Here is a 15,585-nt window from a genome sequence, read left to right on the forward strand (position 1 = left end):
CTTGTACATCCAGACTACCTTTTCCAAATTACCTTTTTTTCTGAATCATGGAGGGATAAGAAACTCGAATAGTCAAAATAGTTGTTGTGCATGAAGTAACAGGCAAAAGGAATACAGTTGCTTTTTATGAGAAATTTCCAAACAACTAAATCCCATTACAGTAATTTTCTATATTTCAGCTACTTCTGAATCCCTGCTGATGGCTTATAGAAACAGTGCTTTGTGTTCTGGTTGATCCCTTCCCATGACAGTCGTGTCTGTAAGAATTTAGGATCAGGCTACCTGTAGTATCTTAGTATAGAGGCTGAGTTCCTTACCCACTATCATGTGTCTCACCTTTGTGTTGTAGACTTTCTTTTTGTTTCAGTGTGTTATACTTCCTACTTCCCGCAGTGAAGGATCCTGGGCAAAGAAATAAAATCTTCTTAAATTTTCCAGTCATCCACAAAGCTACATGGAAAAAGAGCCTTTAGCCTATGATAAGGAGAGAGGTGGGGGGTTAAGTGTGCTAAACTCACTAGTGATTCTGTCATTTCCAGCCGCAGCAGCTAGACCTCTATTTCTAGCTGTGTGTTCGTTGTGACAGTTCCATTACAGCGAACGATTTAGATGCTCCTGGAGTCACTGTCCAGTGATGCTCTGTGCTGTGTTTTAACTCTTTTCTTCTGTAGGAAAAGGAAGAATTGATTGAAGAGTGGCAACCAGAACCTCTTGTTCCTCCTGTCTCAAAAGACCATCCTGCTCTCAACTACAACATCGTTTCTGGGTAAATGGGTTTGCTACTCAAAGGACTTGTATATTGTTCTTGTAGGTGTGCTCGCCCAAGTGTGCAGTGGTTTATAGTATAGTATTTTTTTTTTAACTAAAATAAAACATTCAGAAATTTCTGGAGATTGGAAACTAACTGCTTTAGTTCCCAAACTAAAACTTTTCTTTTACGGATGGTGTGGGCATTTTTTTATAGTCTCCAATTTGGGCGTTACAGTTTGTCCCTTTTTTCTATTAAAAAAACACTTTTTTTCAAAGTAACAGACGCACATGATGTTTCAAATGGTCAGATACAGTTAAAATGAAAAGCACCACTCCTACTTGGAGGACAAACCCACCTGGTTTGTTTCTCATTTCATATCTGTTGTAGGTTGCCTTCATAACCAGATATTAACAGTATGCTCATATACCACTATTTCCTGATTAACTGTAGACAATACCAGTTGACTCTCACAGTATGAATTATGAAACTTAAGCTCACTTGCGCTCCTTTTTTCTCTGCTTCCAGTGTCTGATCTGTTTTTATTTTTAGTTCTTCTGTTGGTTATCTTGACTTTATTATATGTGTTTTTTAATTAAGAAGTATTTTATGTATACAGAAAATATCAGACATGTACCCACCACCCAGAATTAATAGGCATTAACATTTTGCTATCTTTACGTCAATTCTGTTTTGAAAAAGAAATAAAACATTACAAATGTAGCTAAAAAAAATCCCTTCTCATCTGTCACTTCCTCTTGCCTCCCACACAAGATGACCACTACTTTGAAGTTGGTGGATGTCTTCCCTTTGCTCATATTTATGCTTTTACCACGTATACCTATTGCCATGGAAATATTTTAGTATTTTGTCTAAAAATGTGAATGTTTCCTTCCACTCCTGGTCTGATCTAAGAGAGACTTGTATTCTTCATTCCGTGGATTTCTTTGGTCTTACAAAAGTTTTACATGTTCTGAAATCAAACTTGCTTCATTAATGTTATGGTTAAGAAATCCTTGCCTACCGTAGAGTCCTGTTTTGCCTGTTTGCCATATAACAGTCAGTTGTCTCAGCGTTATTAGTTGAATAGTCCAGTTTTTTACTTACTGATTGGAAATTTTCTTTCTTTTGTGTCTCTTATAGAAGGCCTGTTTCTGGCTTTATTTCTGTTCTTTCGGTGTATTTTGTCTCTCCCTGTGCCAGAACCTCACTCATATAAATACCACAGCTTAAGAACAGGCCTTGACAAAGTGAGTCCTTCACCTCCTTGTTCTTCAGAATTGTCGAGGCTGTTCTCCACTCTTGATTGTTCACCATGAGTTTAGGTTTAGCTGATAAAATTTGACCAAAAAATGGGTTTGGGTTTGTGACTAGCAGTGCATTGAATTATGGATTAATTTGGAGAGAACTAGAATCTTGCTGATACTGAATCTCATCACCATGTCTCTGGTGTACCACTTGTATACTTAGGTCTTTTATGTCCTACAGTAAAGTTACATAACTTTCTTCATAAAGACTTTGCTTAGCGGCTGGCCTGGTGGCGTAGTGGTTAAGTTCCCTTGCGCCTCTTCACTGGCCCGGGGTTCACAGGTTCGGATCCTGGGCTTGGACCTATGCACTGCTCATCAAGCCATGCTGTGGCAGCATCCCTTATATAAAATAGAGGAAGATGGGCACAGATGTTAGCTCAGAGCTAATCTTCCTCAGCAAAAAGAGGAGGATTGGCAGTGGATGTTAGCTCAGAGCCAGTCTTCCTCACACACACAAAAAAGATTTAGCTTATCTTTTTTTTTCCTACTTTTTATTTTGAAATAATAATAGATTCATAAGCAGATGTAAGAAATAATACAGAGAGGTCCCATATACTCTTCATCAGTTTCCTGCAATGGTAGCATCTTGGGTAACTATGGTACAGTATCACAACCAGGAAATTAACATTGCCTATCTTTTAATAGATTCGTCTCTAGCTACCAGAGAGTTTTCATTTCTGTCACAAGGAGCATCTTTTTCTTCCTGTTCCTGTGTTATTAGACTGGCTAGGACACCTCCCATGCGGTGTTGAATGGAGTGGTGACAGGGGCCTCCGTGTTCTGTTCCTGATGGCTTCTAAGAGATAACCAGTATCGACTTATGGGCCTTCCTTTCTCTTCCTAGTTTGCTAAGAGAACTTTTTCTTTGGTTTTTAAAATCAGAATATTAAATTTTATCAAGTACTTTTTCTGTATCTATTGAGATAACCATATGACTTTTCTCCTGTAATCAGTTACTATGTTAAATTATACTGATAGGTTTTTAAAATTATGCATATGCATAAATTTTTATGAGAAAAACTGCAGTCTGCCATGCAACCCTTCTTCACCCCAGATTCCCATTCTCTAGAGGTAATCGCTTTCTATTTCTTTAGCTTTTTTTTGGTATTTACCTCTATTTTTCTAAGGAACTTGCTTATGCTTTTATTTCTTGATCTTTTTCTTTTTTTCCCAGCTTTAATTATATCCATTGATTGTAGGAGATAACGATGCTCTCTGAAAGCACACTCACACTTGCTCTCCCCAGGCCCCAGTAGCCCCTCTAGTGCCTTTGTGTGGACTAGAAAGGCTGCCCTTCCTGCAGCAGACACAGCAGCCTGGTGTGGACCTTGACTGTGGTGTGGCTCCCTGGGTACCCTCGACAGGACACCAGCTGTGCAGCCGCCCTGTTCTTCCCTTGTCCTGACAGTTCTGTTATTGCATCATGTGTCCTTAGATTAACTCGGTGTTTACATTTTTATGACTGCATTCAATCATTCATTAGTTAAGCTTACCATCCGTTTTTTTCCATTATACAGAATACTTTAATCACGTTTTCTTGTACACTTTTTCTTCCCTAGAATGGGTCATTTTCATTTGCCCACTTGTTTGCTTGGTTCTGTATGTCAGTCTAATTCATCCCGTTGTCGTTCTCCAGGAGTGTAAATCTCCATTCAGAATGTTCAAACACAGGAGTTATCTATTGGGTTCATTTTCTTTTGTCTTCCTGGAACCCTTGTCATCCTGCCCCAGTCCTGACTGGTTGCTGTATAGACCTGCTGCCCAGAGTGGCCCTGGAGTCGCCCATCAATTAGCTCAGGAATTCCCTTTGTCTCTCTCCTGTGTTGGCTATGTCCTCTTTCTTGGTTTACTTCCTTAGATTAGTAGAGTGCAGATAGACTCCTGAGGAAGCTCTGTCGAAGGTAAATTTTTTGAAACCTTACACATCTTAAAATTGTTTTTTATTTTACTGTTTTACAGGAGAGTGATTGTTTTGCCTGTTTTTATTGATCTGTTAGACACCTTCTCGATGTCTGGTGATCCTTAACATCCATTTTTCTTTCAATAAATGGAATATTTTCATTGTAATCAACAGCATTATGTAAATAGTCTACAAAAACCACAAAAAAAACTTGAAGGATGTTTTGTTGATATTGATAAATTTAGAGTTACTTTTCAATTTATGCAGTACCTCTTTACATTCAGTACTGAGCTGATACAAGAGTAAATGAATTTACTTAACTTGGATAGATTTTTTTTTCTTTAATAGCCTTATTGGGATATAGTCCACATACCATAAAATTCACCCTTCTAAGGTATACAATTAGGTAGGTTTTAGTATATTCACACAGTTGTGCAACCATCTAATTCCAGAATATATTCATCACCCCAAAAAGAAATCCCATACCCACTATAAGTCTTCCCATTCCCTCCCCTCCCCAGCCCCTGACAGCCACTAATCTACTTTCCCTATGAATTTGCCTATTCTGGACATTTCATATAAAAGGAATCATACAGTATATGGCCTCTTATGTCTGACTTCTTTCACTTAACGTAATATTTGCAAGGTTCATCCACGTTGTAGCATGTGTCAGTGATTCATTTATTTTTATGGCTGAATAATATTCCATTGTATGGATACACCACATTTTGTTTATACATTTATCAGCTGATGCATGTTTGAGTTGTTTCCACTTGGGAGTATATAAGAAAAAATGTGTATCTCCTATGAATATTTATGTACACATTTATGTGTGAACTTATGTTTTCTTTTCTCTTGGGTACATACCTAAGAGTGGAGTTGTTGAGTCAGGGTAACTCATTTTGAGGAACCACCGAACTGTTTTCCAAAGTGACTGAATCATTTTACATTCCCGCCAGCGATGTGTGAGAGTTCTAATTTCTCCATACCCTGGCCAATGCTTGTTGTCTGTCTGTCTCACTGTAGCCATCCTTATAGGTGGGAAGTGGTATCTCACTGTGGTTTTGATTTGCATTTCTCAAATGACTAATGATGTTGAGCATATTTTCATGTCCCTATTGGCCATTTGTGTGTCCCTAATCATCTACTTAAGTCATTTGCCCATTTTTTAGTCAGGTTGTCTTTTTATCATTGAGTTGTAACAGTTCTGTGTATATTTTGGATACCAGTTCCTCATCAAATATATGACTTGCAAATATTTTCTTCGATTCTGTGGGTTTTTGTATCTCTTCTTTGATAGTGTACTTTGAAGCTTTTTAATTTTATTGAAGTCCAGTTTATCTATTTTTTCTTTTGTTGCTTGTGCTTTTGTGTTGTGTCTGAAAATCTTTGCCTAATCCAAGATAACAAAAGACTTACTCCTTTGTTTTCTTTTAAGAGTTGATAGTTTTTGCTCTTAATTTAGGTCTGTGATTCATTTTTTTTTTAATTTTTTATTTATTGCAGTAACATTGCTTTATAACATTGTATAAATTTCAGGTGTACATCATTATACTTCTATTTCTGCACAGATTACATCATGTTCACCACACAAATACTAATTACAACCCATCACCACACACATGTGCCGAATTATTCCTCCCCCCTTCCCCTCTGGTAACCACCAATCCAATCTCTGTCTCTATGTGTTTGTTTATTGTTGTTATTATCTACTACTTAATGAAGGAAAACATACGGTATTTGACCTTCTCCCTCTGACTTATTTCGCTTTGCATAATACCCGAAATGTCTGTCCATGTTGTCACAAATGGCTGGGTTTCATCGTTTCTTATGGCTGAGTAGTATTCCATTGTGTATATATACCACATCTTCTTTATCCATTCGTCCCTTGATGGGCATTTAATTTGCTTCCAAGTCTTGGCTATTGTGAATAACGCTGCAGTGAACACGGGTGCATGTATCTTTACGCATTGGTGTTTGCAAGTTCTTTGGATAAATACCCAGCAGTGGAATAGCTGGATCATATGGTAGTTCTATCCTTGATTTTTTGAGGAATCTCCATACTGTTTTCCATAGTGGCTGCACCAGTTTGCACTCCCACCAGCAGTGCATGAGAGTTCCCTTCTCTCCACATCCTCTCCAACACATGTTGTTTCCTGTCTTGTTAATTATAGCCATTCTCACGGGTGTGAGGTGATATCTCATTGTAGTTTTGATTTGCATTTCCCTGATAGTTAATGATTTTGCACATCTTTTCATGTGTCTGTTGGCCATCTGTATATCTTCTTTGGAGAAATGTCTGTTCAGGTCTTTTGCCCGTTTTTTAATTGGGTTGTTAGTTTTTTTGTTGTTGAGATGCATGAATTCTTTATGTATTTTGGAGATTAACCCATTATCAGATGTATGGTTTGCAAATATCTTCTCCCAATTGTTAGGTTGTCTTTTCGTTTTGTTGATGATTTCCTTTGCTGTGCAGAAGCTTTTTAGTTTGATGTAGTCCCATTTGTTTATTTTTTCTATTGTTTCTCTTGCCCGGTCAGACATGGTGCTTGAAAATACGTTGCTAAGACCGATGTCGAAGAGCATACTGCCTGTGTTTTCTTCTAGAAGTTTCATAGTTTCAGGTCTTACATTCAAGTCTTTAATCCATTTGGAGTTAATTTTTGTGTATGGTGTAAGGTAAGGGTCTACTTTCATTTTTTTGCATGTGGCTATCCAGTTTTCCCAACACCATTTGTTGAAGAGACTTTCTTTTCCCCATTGTATGTTCTTGCCTCCTTTGTCAAAGATTAGCTGTCCATAGATGTGTGGGTTTATTTCTGGGCTTTTGATTCTATTCCATTGATCTGTGTGTCTGTTTTTGTGCCGGTACCGTGCTGTTTTGGTTACTATAGCTTTGTAGTATATTTTGAAATCAGGGAGTGTGATGCCTCCAGCTTTGTTCTTTTTTCTCAGGATTCCTTTAGCTATTCGGGGTCTTTTGTTGTTCCATATAAATTTTAGGATTCTTTGTTCTATTTCTGTGAAAAATGTTGTTGGAACTTTGATAGGGATTGCACTGAATCTATAGATGGCTTTAGGAAGTATGGACATCTTAACTATGTTAATTCTTCCAATCCAAAGGCACAGAATATCTTTCCATTTCTTTGTGTCTTCTTCAATTTCTTTCAGCAATGTTTTATAGTTTTCAGTGTACAGATGTTTCACCTCTTTGGTTAAGTTTATTCCTAGGTATTTTATTCTTTTTGTTGCAGTTGTAAATGGGATTATATTCTTAATTTCTCTTTCTGCTACTTCATTGTTAGTGTGTAGAAATGCAACTGATTTTTGTATGTTGATTTTGTATCCTGCAACTTTACCATATTTGTTTATTACTTCTAAAAGTTTTCTGGTGGATTCTTTAGGGTTTTCTATATATAAAATCATGTCATCTGCAAATAGTGACAGTTTCACTCTTCCTTTCACTCTTCCTTGTATTTCTGAGGTGTCTGTTGTAATTTCTCCTCTTTCATTTCTGATTTTACTTATTTGTGCCTTCTCTCTTTTTTTTTTGGTGAGTCTAGCTAAAGGTTTGTCAATTTTGTTGATCTTTTCAAAGAACCAGCTCTTGGTTTTATTAATTGTTTCTATTGTTTTTTTGGTCTCTATTTCATTTATTTCTGATCCAATTTGGATCCGTTTTATTTCTTTCTCTTGCCTGATTGCTCTGGCTAGGACTTCCAGTACTATGTTAAATAGTAGTGGTGAGAGTGGGCATCCTTGTCTGGTTCCTGTTCTTAGAGGGATAGCTTTCAGTTTTTCACCATTGAGGATGATTTTAGCTGTGGGTTTGTCATATATGGTCTTTATTATGTTGAGGTACTTTCCTTCTATACCCATTTTATTCAGAGTTTTTATCATAAATGGATGCTGTATCTTGTCAAATGCTTTCTCTACATCTATTGAGATGATCATGTGATTTTTATTCTTCATTTTATTAATGTGGTGTATAACATTGATTGATTTGTGAATGTTAAACCATGCCTGCATACCTGGAATAAATCCCACTTGATCATGGTGTATAATCTTTTTAACGTATTGTTGTATGCGATTTGCTAGTATTTTGTTGAGCATTTTTGCATCGATATTCATCAGTGATATTGACCTGTAATTTTCTTTTGATTACTGTTTCGATCTCCTTACTGGTGATTGGTCTATTCAAATTCTCCACTTCTTCTTGCTCCAGTTTTGGAAGGTTGTATGATTCTAAGAATTTATCCATTTCTTCCAGATTGTCGAATTGGTTGGCATATAGCTTTTCATAGTATTCTCTTATAATCTTTTGTATTTCTGAGGTGTCTGTTGTAATTTCTCCTCTTTCATTTCTGATTTTACTTATTTGTGCCTTCTCTCTTTTTTTTTTGGTGAGTCTAGCTAAAGGTTTGTCAATTTTGTTGATCTTTTCAAAGAACCAGCTCTTGGTTTTATTAATTGTTTCTATTGTTTTTTTGGTCTCTATTTCATTTATTTCTGCTCTGATTTTTATGATTTCCCTTCTTCTACTGATTTTGGGCTTTGTTTGTTCTTCTTTTTCCACTTCCTTTAGGTGCAGTGTTAGATTGTTTATTTGAGATTTTTCTTGTTTGTTGAGATAGGCCTGTATTGCTGTAAACTTCCCTCTTAGAACCGCTTTTGCTGTATCCCATAAATTCTGGCATGTCGTATTTTCATTTTCATTTGTCTCCAGGTATTTTTTGATTTCTTCTTTGATTTCTTCGTTGACCCAATCATTGTTCAGTAGCATTTTGTTTAATCTCCACGTATTTGTGGCTTTTCTGATTTTCTTCCTATAGTTGATTTCTAGTTTCATACTGTTGTGGTCAGAAAAGATGCTTGGTATTATTTCAATCTTCTTAAATTTATGTTTCACTTAGTTCCTTTTCTGGAATTTTGTCCTGTTCCCTTACTTGGAATGTATTCCTTTGCCTCCTCATTTTGCCTCTTTCCCTGTGCTTGTGTCTACGTATTAGGTAGGTCAGCTACGTCTCCTGCTCTTGGATAGGTGACCTTATGTAAGTGATGGCTTAGGAGGCCTGCAGTGTGCTTCCCTCAGTTCTCAATGTTCCAGGGGTGACCCCTATGTGGGCTACATGTGTCCTTCTGTTGTGGCCTGTTTGCTCTCCCTGTAGGCGCCCAGGGAGGCCGAGTTATGCTCCTGGCCAGCTGTTGTAACGCTCAGCTTCTTGTAGTTGTTGGCCCTTCAGTCTCTTTATCAGGTGTGGGGAGCCCCAGCACATTTGGCTGCAAGTTCTAATACCACATTTGTGTTGCAGTATTTCTTTTAAGTGAGTAGGCCCCCAGCGTGGCAGGTTGTTAGGCTCAGGGCCTTACAATTGCTATAAGCCTCCAGCCTTTAGGTCTCTTGTCAGCTCTCTGAGGATTGCAGCTGGGTGGGGCTGGCCTCAGGCACAGGAGCACCCAATTGTTTCAGGCTTTGGAAGGTGGGGCAAATTCCCTATGTGGGTCTTTGAGAAGCACAAGTCTTCTGCAGCTGACCAGCCCTGCCGCCCACAGGTCCACACACACAGTCAACACAGTCCTGCCCCGTGTGCGTGCCCCAACCTCCCGAAGCGGACCCAGTCTCTCCACGGTGGGAGCCCCACACACCCCACCCGCTCCTCGTGCACGTCCTGCCCCGCTGAAGTTGGCTCACTTGCCAGGCAGCAGAGAATCCAGTCACCAATCTATGCAGGCCCACAAGTTGCCTGAGGGCTTGTTGTTGGGTGGGGCCTGGCTCTAAGGTGGGCTGCCTGCCCTGGCTGAGCTGGATTAAATCGGTGCTCTAGCAGGTGGGGCAGACCCTGGGCTAGCAAGCCTCAGGGAGAACTCCAATGGCGTCTGTGTCAGCACGCCCACACCAGGCCACAACAATGGCCGCCACCAAGGTCCCAGTCCCTGGAGAGGTCTCACCCCTCACCGAGATGCACTCAGGGCCTATTAGGTGAGTCTGTTTTCACCACAGCACTGTGCATCTTTCTTTCTGGTGATTTTAGGTTGCTTTCTGAAACGGGTGAGTTTGTGCATGGGCCCTTTAAGAGCCAGTTTTAATTTCTTTGTGAACCAGCTTTTCTGGGGGTGCTCCCCAATGTTTTAATAGCAGGCAAAGTCAGATATTATGCCACTCGTCTCGATTGTGCTGGGTCCACAAAATGCCCCCAGCGGGGGCGCTCCCGGCTCAGGGCCCCGCGCTTCCAGGGAGGCTACGTACCTGTGCGCTGCTCCTGGGCAGCCGTGAAGCGCTGCGGCTTGTGAAGGCAGCGTTTTTCCTCTCCAGAAGGGAGTTTCTGCCTCTTCCACCTCAATTAGGATTGTCCGTTGTTGCAGGAGTTCCTCTTATCCAGTTTTCAGTTCTGTCTCGGGGTAATTTTTCCATGAGTAGTTGTAAATTGGCTGTGTCCGTGGGAGGAGGTGAGTTCAGAGTCTGCCTATGCCGCCATCTTGACTTCCTCCTCCCCATGATTCATTTTGAGTTAATTTTTTATATATGGTGTGAGGTAGGGGGTCTGTCTTCATTCTTTTACACGTTGTCCCACACCATTTGTTGAAAAAACTATTCTTTTCCTATTAAATTGTCTTGGAACTCTATTAAAAATCAGTTGACCATAAATGTTAAATTATCCATCCATTTTTATTTATTTATTTATTTATTTATTTTTTGTGAGGAAGATCAGCCCTGAGCTAACATCCATGCCAGTCCTCCTCTTTTTGCTGAGGAAGACCGGCCCTGAGCTAACATCTATTGCCAATCCTCCTCCTTTTTTTCCCTTTTTCTCTTCAAAGCCCCAGTAGATAGTTGTATGTCGTAGTTGCACATCCTGCTAGTTGCTGCATGTGGGACGCGGCCTCAGCACGGCCGGACAAGCGGTGCGTCAGTGTACGCCCGGATCCGGACCCGGGCCGCCAGTAGCGGAGCGTGTACACTTAACTGCTAAGCCACGGGGCTGGCCCCCCCATCCATTTTTAAAAATGAGTTGCTGAAATGCTAATGGAAAGCCTTGTGTCAGGGGGCTGGGCTTCCTGACTGGTGGTGGGCGTCACTCTAGGATAATCAGACAAGGACCTGTCCATTAATTTGAAAGGACCCCAAACTTAGTATTTTCTGTTTTTCTTCTCTTGACATTGAGTTTCACCAAAGAGGAATCCTCCAGTGAGCTTGGTCAGTTTTTGATGTTGATTCCAAGACACACGTTTTTTTACTGTATTAAGATCTCTGAAATGAGATCTGAGAGTTGTTGTCAGCCAGGGAGTTGTCATTGCCTGTGTACCAGTGAACTTGGTCATGGCTCTGCTTACTGCCAGCACTTCAGTTGAGTTGTGAACAGTGCTGGTGAGTCAGTCAGCTGATGGCAGGAGAAATGGCCAGACCCCTTTGAGCAGATGAACAGAGGCAGCTGTGACTAAGGCTTTGATTATCCTTTGTAAAACTTCTGCTGCCTTTTGATAATAACAGCTTACTTTCTAGAAACATGTGATTCAATTGGGGAAAGATGAAACTAGGAGTTTAGTCTAATAGGAAAGTTGCAGCGTCAAAACTTGGAGAATGAGTGACACTAACTTGGGTAATCTCAGAGATGATAGTGGAGCATCCCCTAAGCAATGCCAGGATACTCCTGATAGTGGTACCAATCTGCTCACCGCAAGATAAAAGGCCAAGCAGGCAGTGGTGGAGAAAGAACTTGAATAAGCGATAAGCTAGCATAACGGAAGACGGTGGACTATCATCCGAAAAAACCCATCTTAAAGGGGAGCTGATTTGGAACTGACTTATATAAGGCAAACGGGATTGGGAGGGGGCTCAGAAATGTCAGGTGATGGATGACTGCAGAACGTGGGGTGCTTCTCCACAGCAGATCTGCTGAATGCAGCATTCCTGAGGAATCTAAGAAAACCTCAGTTACTTCTTTTCTGGGACAGAAGGAACAGTTTGGGCAGACGACATAAATTTTCTGTTGACAAGTTTTTCTTTCTACCGGTCACAGATTAGTTTGCCTACATGCAGTTCTAAGCATTTTTCCAAAGCACATTGTGAGAATAAGAGGGAGAAGAGAGATGTGGCCTTGGGGGCTGAAGTTCTAAGAGTCCTCTGTGCACGGGTGACTGTCTTTCCTATTTCTTATGATGGGTAAAGCTTAGAATCAGTCATTTTAGCTTCTCAGTGCTCCTGCGTAATGCTTAGTTGGGCAGAGGGCTGTCAGCAAGCTCCTCTCTTATCAGTGGTCCTCCTGCTGCTCTGCAAGGCAAGCTCAGAAACTGGTTACTTTGTTTCCCACGTTAACCATGTGGGTACAGGCACAGTTTCATCCTAATCCAGGGAAACTTGAACTCCTTTGTCCTCGGTTTGAATAGCAGGAAGGAGAATACTGTATGAATACCCATGATATCCATGACTCAGCAGAGGAGAACAGGTGGTCAGAACTCAGGTGAAGAGGTTAGGAATGTCTTGACTGATTTATCTTGCTTATATTTTCCTTTTCATAAGTAAAAAAGTAGTGTGACAAAAATCTGTCTATGAATGCCTAGTAGGACTTTTCGTTAAATATGAGTAAAAATTCTAGATGAAGAGAAAACCCAGTTACATTTTAGTGGGTACTGTTTTTCTTCCTTAGTGGTAGATAAAATACAGTTGATGCCATCTTAGAGTCAGTGAAATAGAAGAAATCTATCACCCATCCGTTAACTTTGTCTTTGGTATCTTCATTGAACCAAAATTCTTAATTTTGACTCAGTCGAATTCATCCGTTTTGGTCTCCCTTTGTGTGTTTGGAGACTTGTTTCAGAAATCGTTTCCTACCCCAAGGTCACAAAGACATTCTTCTACATTTTCTTCTCTTGTCTTTTCCACGTATCTTTTAGGTTTTGAATATATCTGGAATTTACCTTTGTACATGGTTATTCAACTTTATTTTTCTCCACAAAGAAAGAAATAGGTGTAACTTAGTAGTTTGAGGGGCAGCTGCTATCATTTGCCAGGTGTTTATATAAACGCAGTTCTCTTGAGTTCTAGATCCTTTCATTGGTCTAGTTGCGTGTTCTTGCTCCAGTGCCAAACCGGTTGCTAACAGGGGTCTGTGACATTTGTTTCTTTCTGGTAAAGCACCATCCTCCCTATTTCCAAGTTCACTTATGTGATTAGATGCTGACTCACGCTAACAGTGAGGTTGTGGTGCTTGATTGAGAAGGGTTTCATTTTTCTTCCTTCAAGTCCTCTGAGGCCTTGACTGTGGAGATATGTTTCTAGATTGGTTTTATTTGCTTCTGCAAGGGAACCTGAAGGGTCTTAGGCTCCAGGATTCCTGTGTCAAGTGCCCATTAGGACTTATTACTGCCAGCCTGCAGGGCACAGGTGCGAGCCGTCCGTTTCTCACTTAACACTGTTTTTCTTCCGCTCCAAGTGCCGCACAGAAACAAGATCCCTACATCCCCACGTCCTGCTGCTTCTTGGCAGCTTATCGACCATGGTCAGGGGCTTTGGGTGGACTTATTCTTAATAGTTGCATTTCTGTGTGTGTTACCGTTTTTGTAAAGTGGCCTTGGCTTTGACAGCAGCAACCCTTAGTGCAGGCTTGTCTACACAGGTGTTTTGATTTTTCATCTTTGTGTGAGAGCCAGCACCTCCACACCAGGGAGGACTTAGGAAACTTAAAGAAGTCCTGAGAAACAGGGAACTAAATGACACAATGGATTCGGAATCGCAGTGGGTGATTGGAAAGAGAAGAAGCCCTTGAAACCATAGGGAAGAAGGAAGAAAATATTTAGAGAATACCTCTTAATGTGCTAGGCACTTTTATGACAGTTACCTTGAGAGGTATATTCTCTCCCTACTCTGTAGGTGAAGAAACTGAGGCTCACGGAGGCCAGGTAATGTCCCCAGGCTTCTGAAGCTGCCGGGAGCCATAATGCAGGTGGGATCCCTCTGACTGACTACAACCCCTGTTCTTTTCACTGAGGCTTCCTGCCGTTTGTTTGAGTTTATCTGCTTTTGTGAATTTACTTCAAGTGGTCAGTCTTTTCCTTCCCTGGTTTCCTAGCATCTTTTGTTAATTTTTTCATAGAAAACGCATTCTGTTAAAACATACCAGTGAGAGCAGTGTTTCTCAGTCTTTTCTGACTGCAGTGCATTTTATAGAGCAGCCCAGTATGCAGACCAGTGCATATGTGTCACTGAAATGAGTTCTGAGCCATGCTCCTTTCCCTTGCTGTGTGGTGCATTCTGATATTTTCTATTCCATTGTATTCTTACGGTTTCCTGTAGTTAAAATAGGTTGGTTGTGACTGGCTGAATTGGTCTCACAACCCTTGAATAGCCCACGTCCATAGGTTGGCCCCGTGTTTTTGAAGGCTGGCCAATGGCTAGAGTGTTTATCAGTAGAGGACTTGAGAGGCCGTCTCCTCGAGAGCCTATCTCCTGTCCCAGCGGAACTCAGATCATGCTTCTTTGCTGCTGGCCACCCTATTGCCGTTGTTTTGCCTGGTGAGGCCGGAGGATGCCTCTCAAATGGTGTTCCAGCATTAAGTTGAGAACTTGGGAGCATATCCCGCTTATGCTTTTAGTGGCTTCCTGTAGATAATAGGTGTTTTAAACCACTTAACTGTCAGATTGTAACTTGCTCTGCCTAGTGTTGCCTTTGATCTTCTTTGTGTTTCCTCCCTGTTGGTCTTATTCCAGATTTTTTTCCTAAGGTACTTTATTTAGCTACTTCTTTCTTAAGTGAGTTTTAAAACCAAAGCAAAGTTTTGCCATTCATCCATCCATCTTGGAATTCACTTTTCTTTTTTATTTAGGTAGTACAGGGTAGCCTATTAAGAACAGAATTAATGGCCAAGTATCTGATTTTTTGTATACTATTTTCTAGTTCTACTTTTTAAAAATAAAAAATAAAAGAGCTAGGAGACTGGTATGCAAATAGGGCAGAAGAGCAACACTTGTGTGACCTGTCTGCCGCCAGGATAAGGTGAAGACGTGTGCCCCGTCCCAGAATGTCTCCTGACGTGTACCACTCTTGTCTCTTCCCCAGCCCTCCAAGCCACAGCATCGTGGTGAATGGAAAAGAATGTATAAACTTTGCCTCATTTAATTTTCTTGGATTGTTGGATAACCCTAGGGTCAAGGTAAGTGGCACATATGCTGAAGTGGACAGATAGCCTCACTGACTGAAGAACCTGGGCATAAAATAAGGGACAAATGCAGCATGTCAGAGAGGGCTGTGTAAGCATTTGCCATTACTCTTCTGACAGAGCTGTAGCCAGGATTTTGACAAAGGGCGCAAGAAGGTCTGATGTGGCTTAGTGATGGGTGACAGTTAGAGAACTGTATGAGCCAGACCCGGGTGATAGTTGGAGACGCGTCTAGGAAATCGCTCCATCTCCTGCTGGGATTCTGGGCCAGTAAACATTTTTGAGGAAAGGCTTATGCCCACAAACACCAAAAAGTATAAAGGCATCAAGTTGACCAGATTTTGATAATCGAGCTAGCATAACTTTTCCATGTTTTAAGTCATAAACCTAGATCTTGGCATCTGTCTTTTCTTTATATCCTATTGTTAGAATCGTCATAGTACTAAGAAAGGAAGGAGAGTGGGGGAGGGAGG

General features: G+C 40.7%; 1 protein-coding gene across 1 annotated transcript in view; it reads left to right on the plus strand.

The window, feature by feature from the left end:
- The window catches only part of SPTLC1 (serine palmitoyltransferase long chain base subunit 1), a 64,282-nt gene that overhangs the window by 4,815 nt on the left and 43,882 nt on the right, over positions 1-15,585 (plus strand). The window contains exons 3-4 of the mRNA XM_004428321.3: positions 672-766; positions 15,013-15,106. Coding sequence (XP_004428378.1) covers positions 672-766; positions 15,013-15,106 — 189 coding nt within the window. The remainder of the gene's footprint in view (positions 1-671; positions 767-15,012; positions 15,107-15,585) is intronic.

The sequence above is a fragment of the Ceratotherium simum genome, chromosome 20 (genome assembly GCF_057802395.1).
Source record: "Ceratotherium simum simum isolate JZ-2026a chromosome 20, ASM5780239v1, whole genome shotgun sequence".
Lineage (NCBI taxonomy): Eukaryota > Metazoa > Chordata > Mammalia > Perissodactyla > Rhinocerotidae > Ceratotherium > Ceratotherium simum.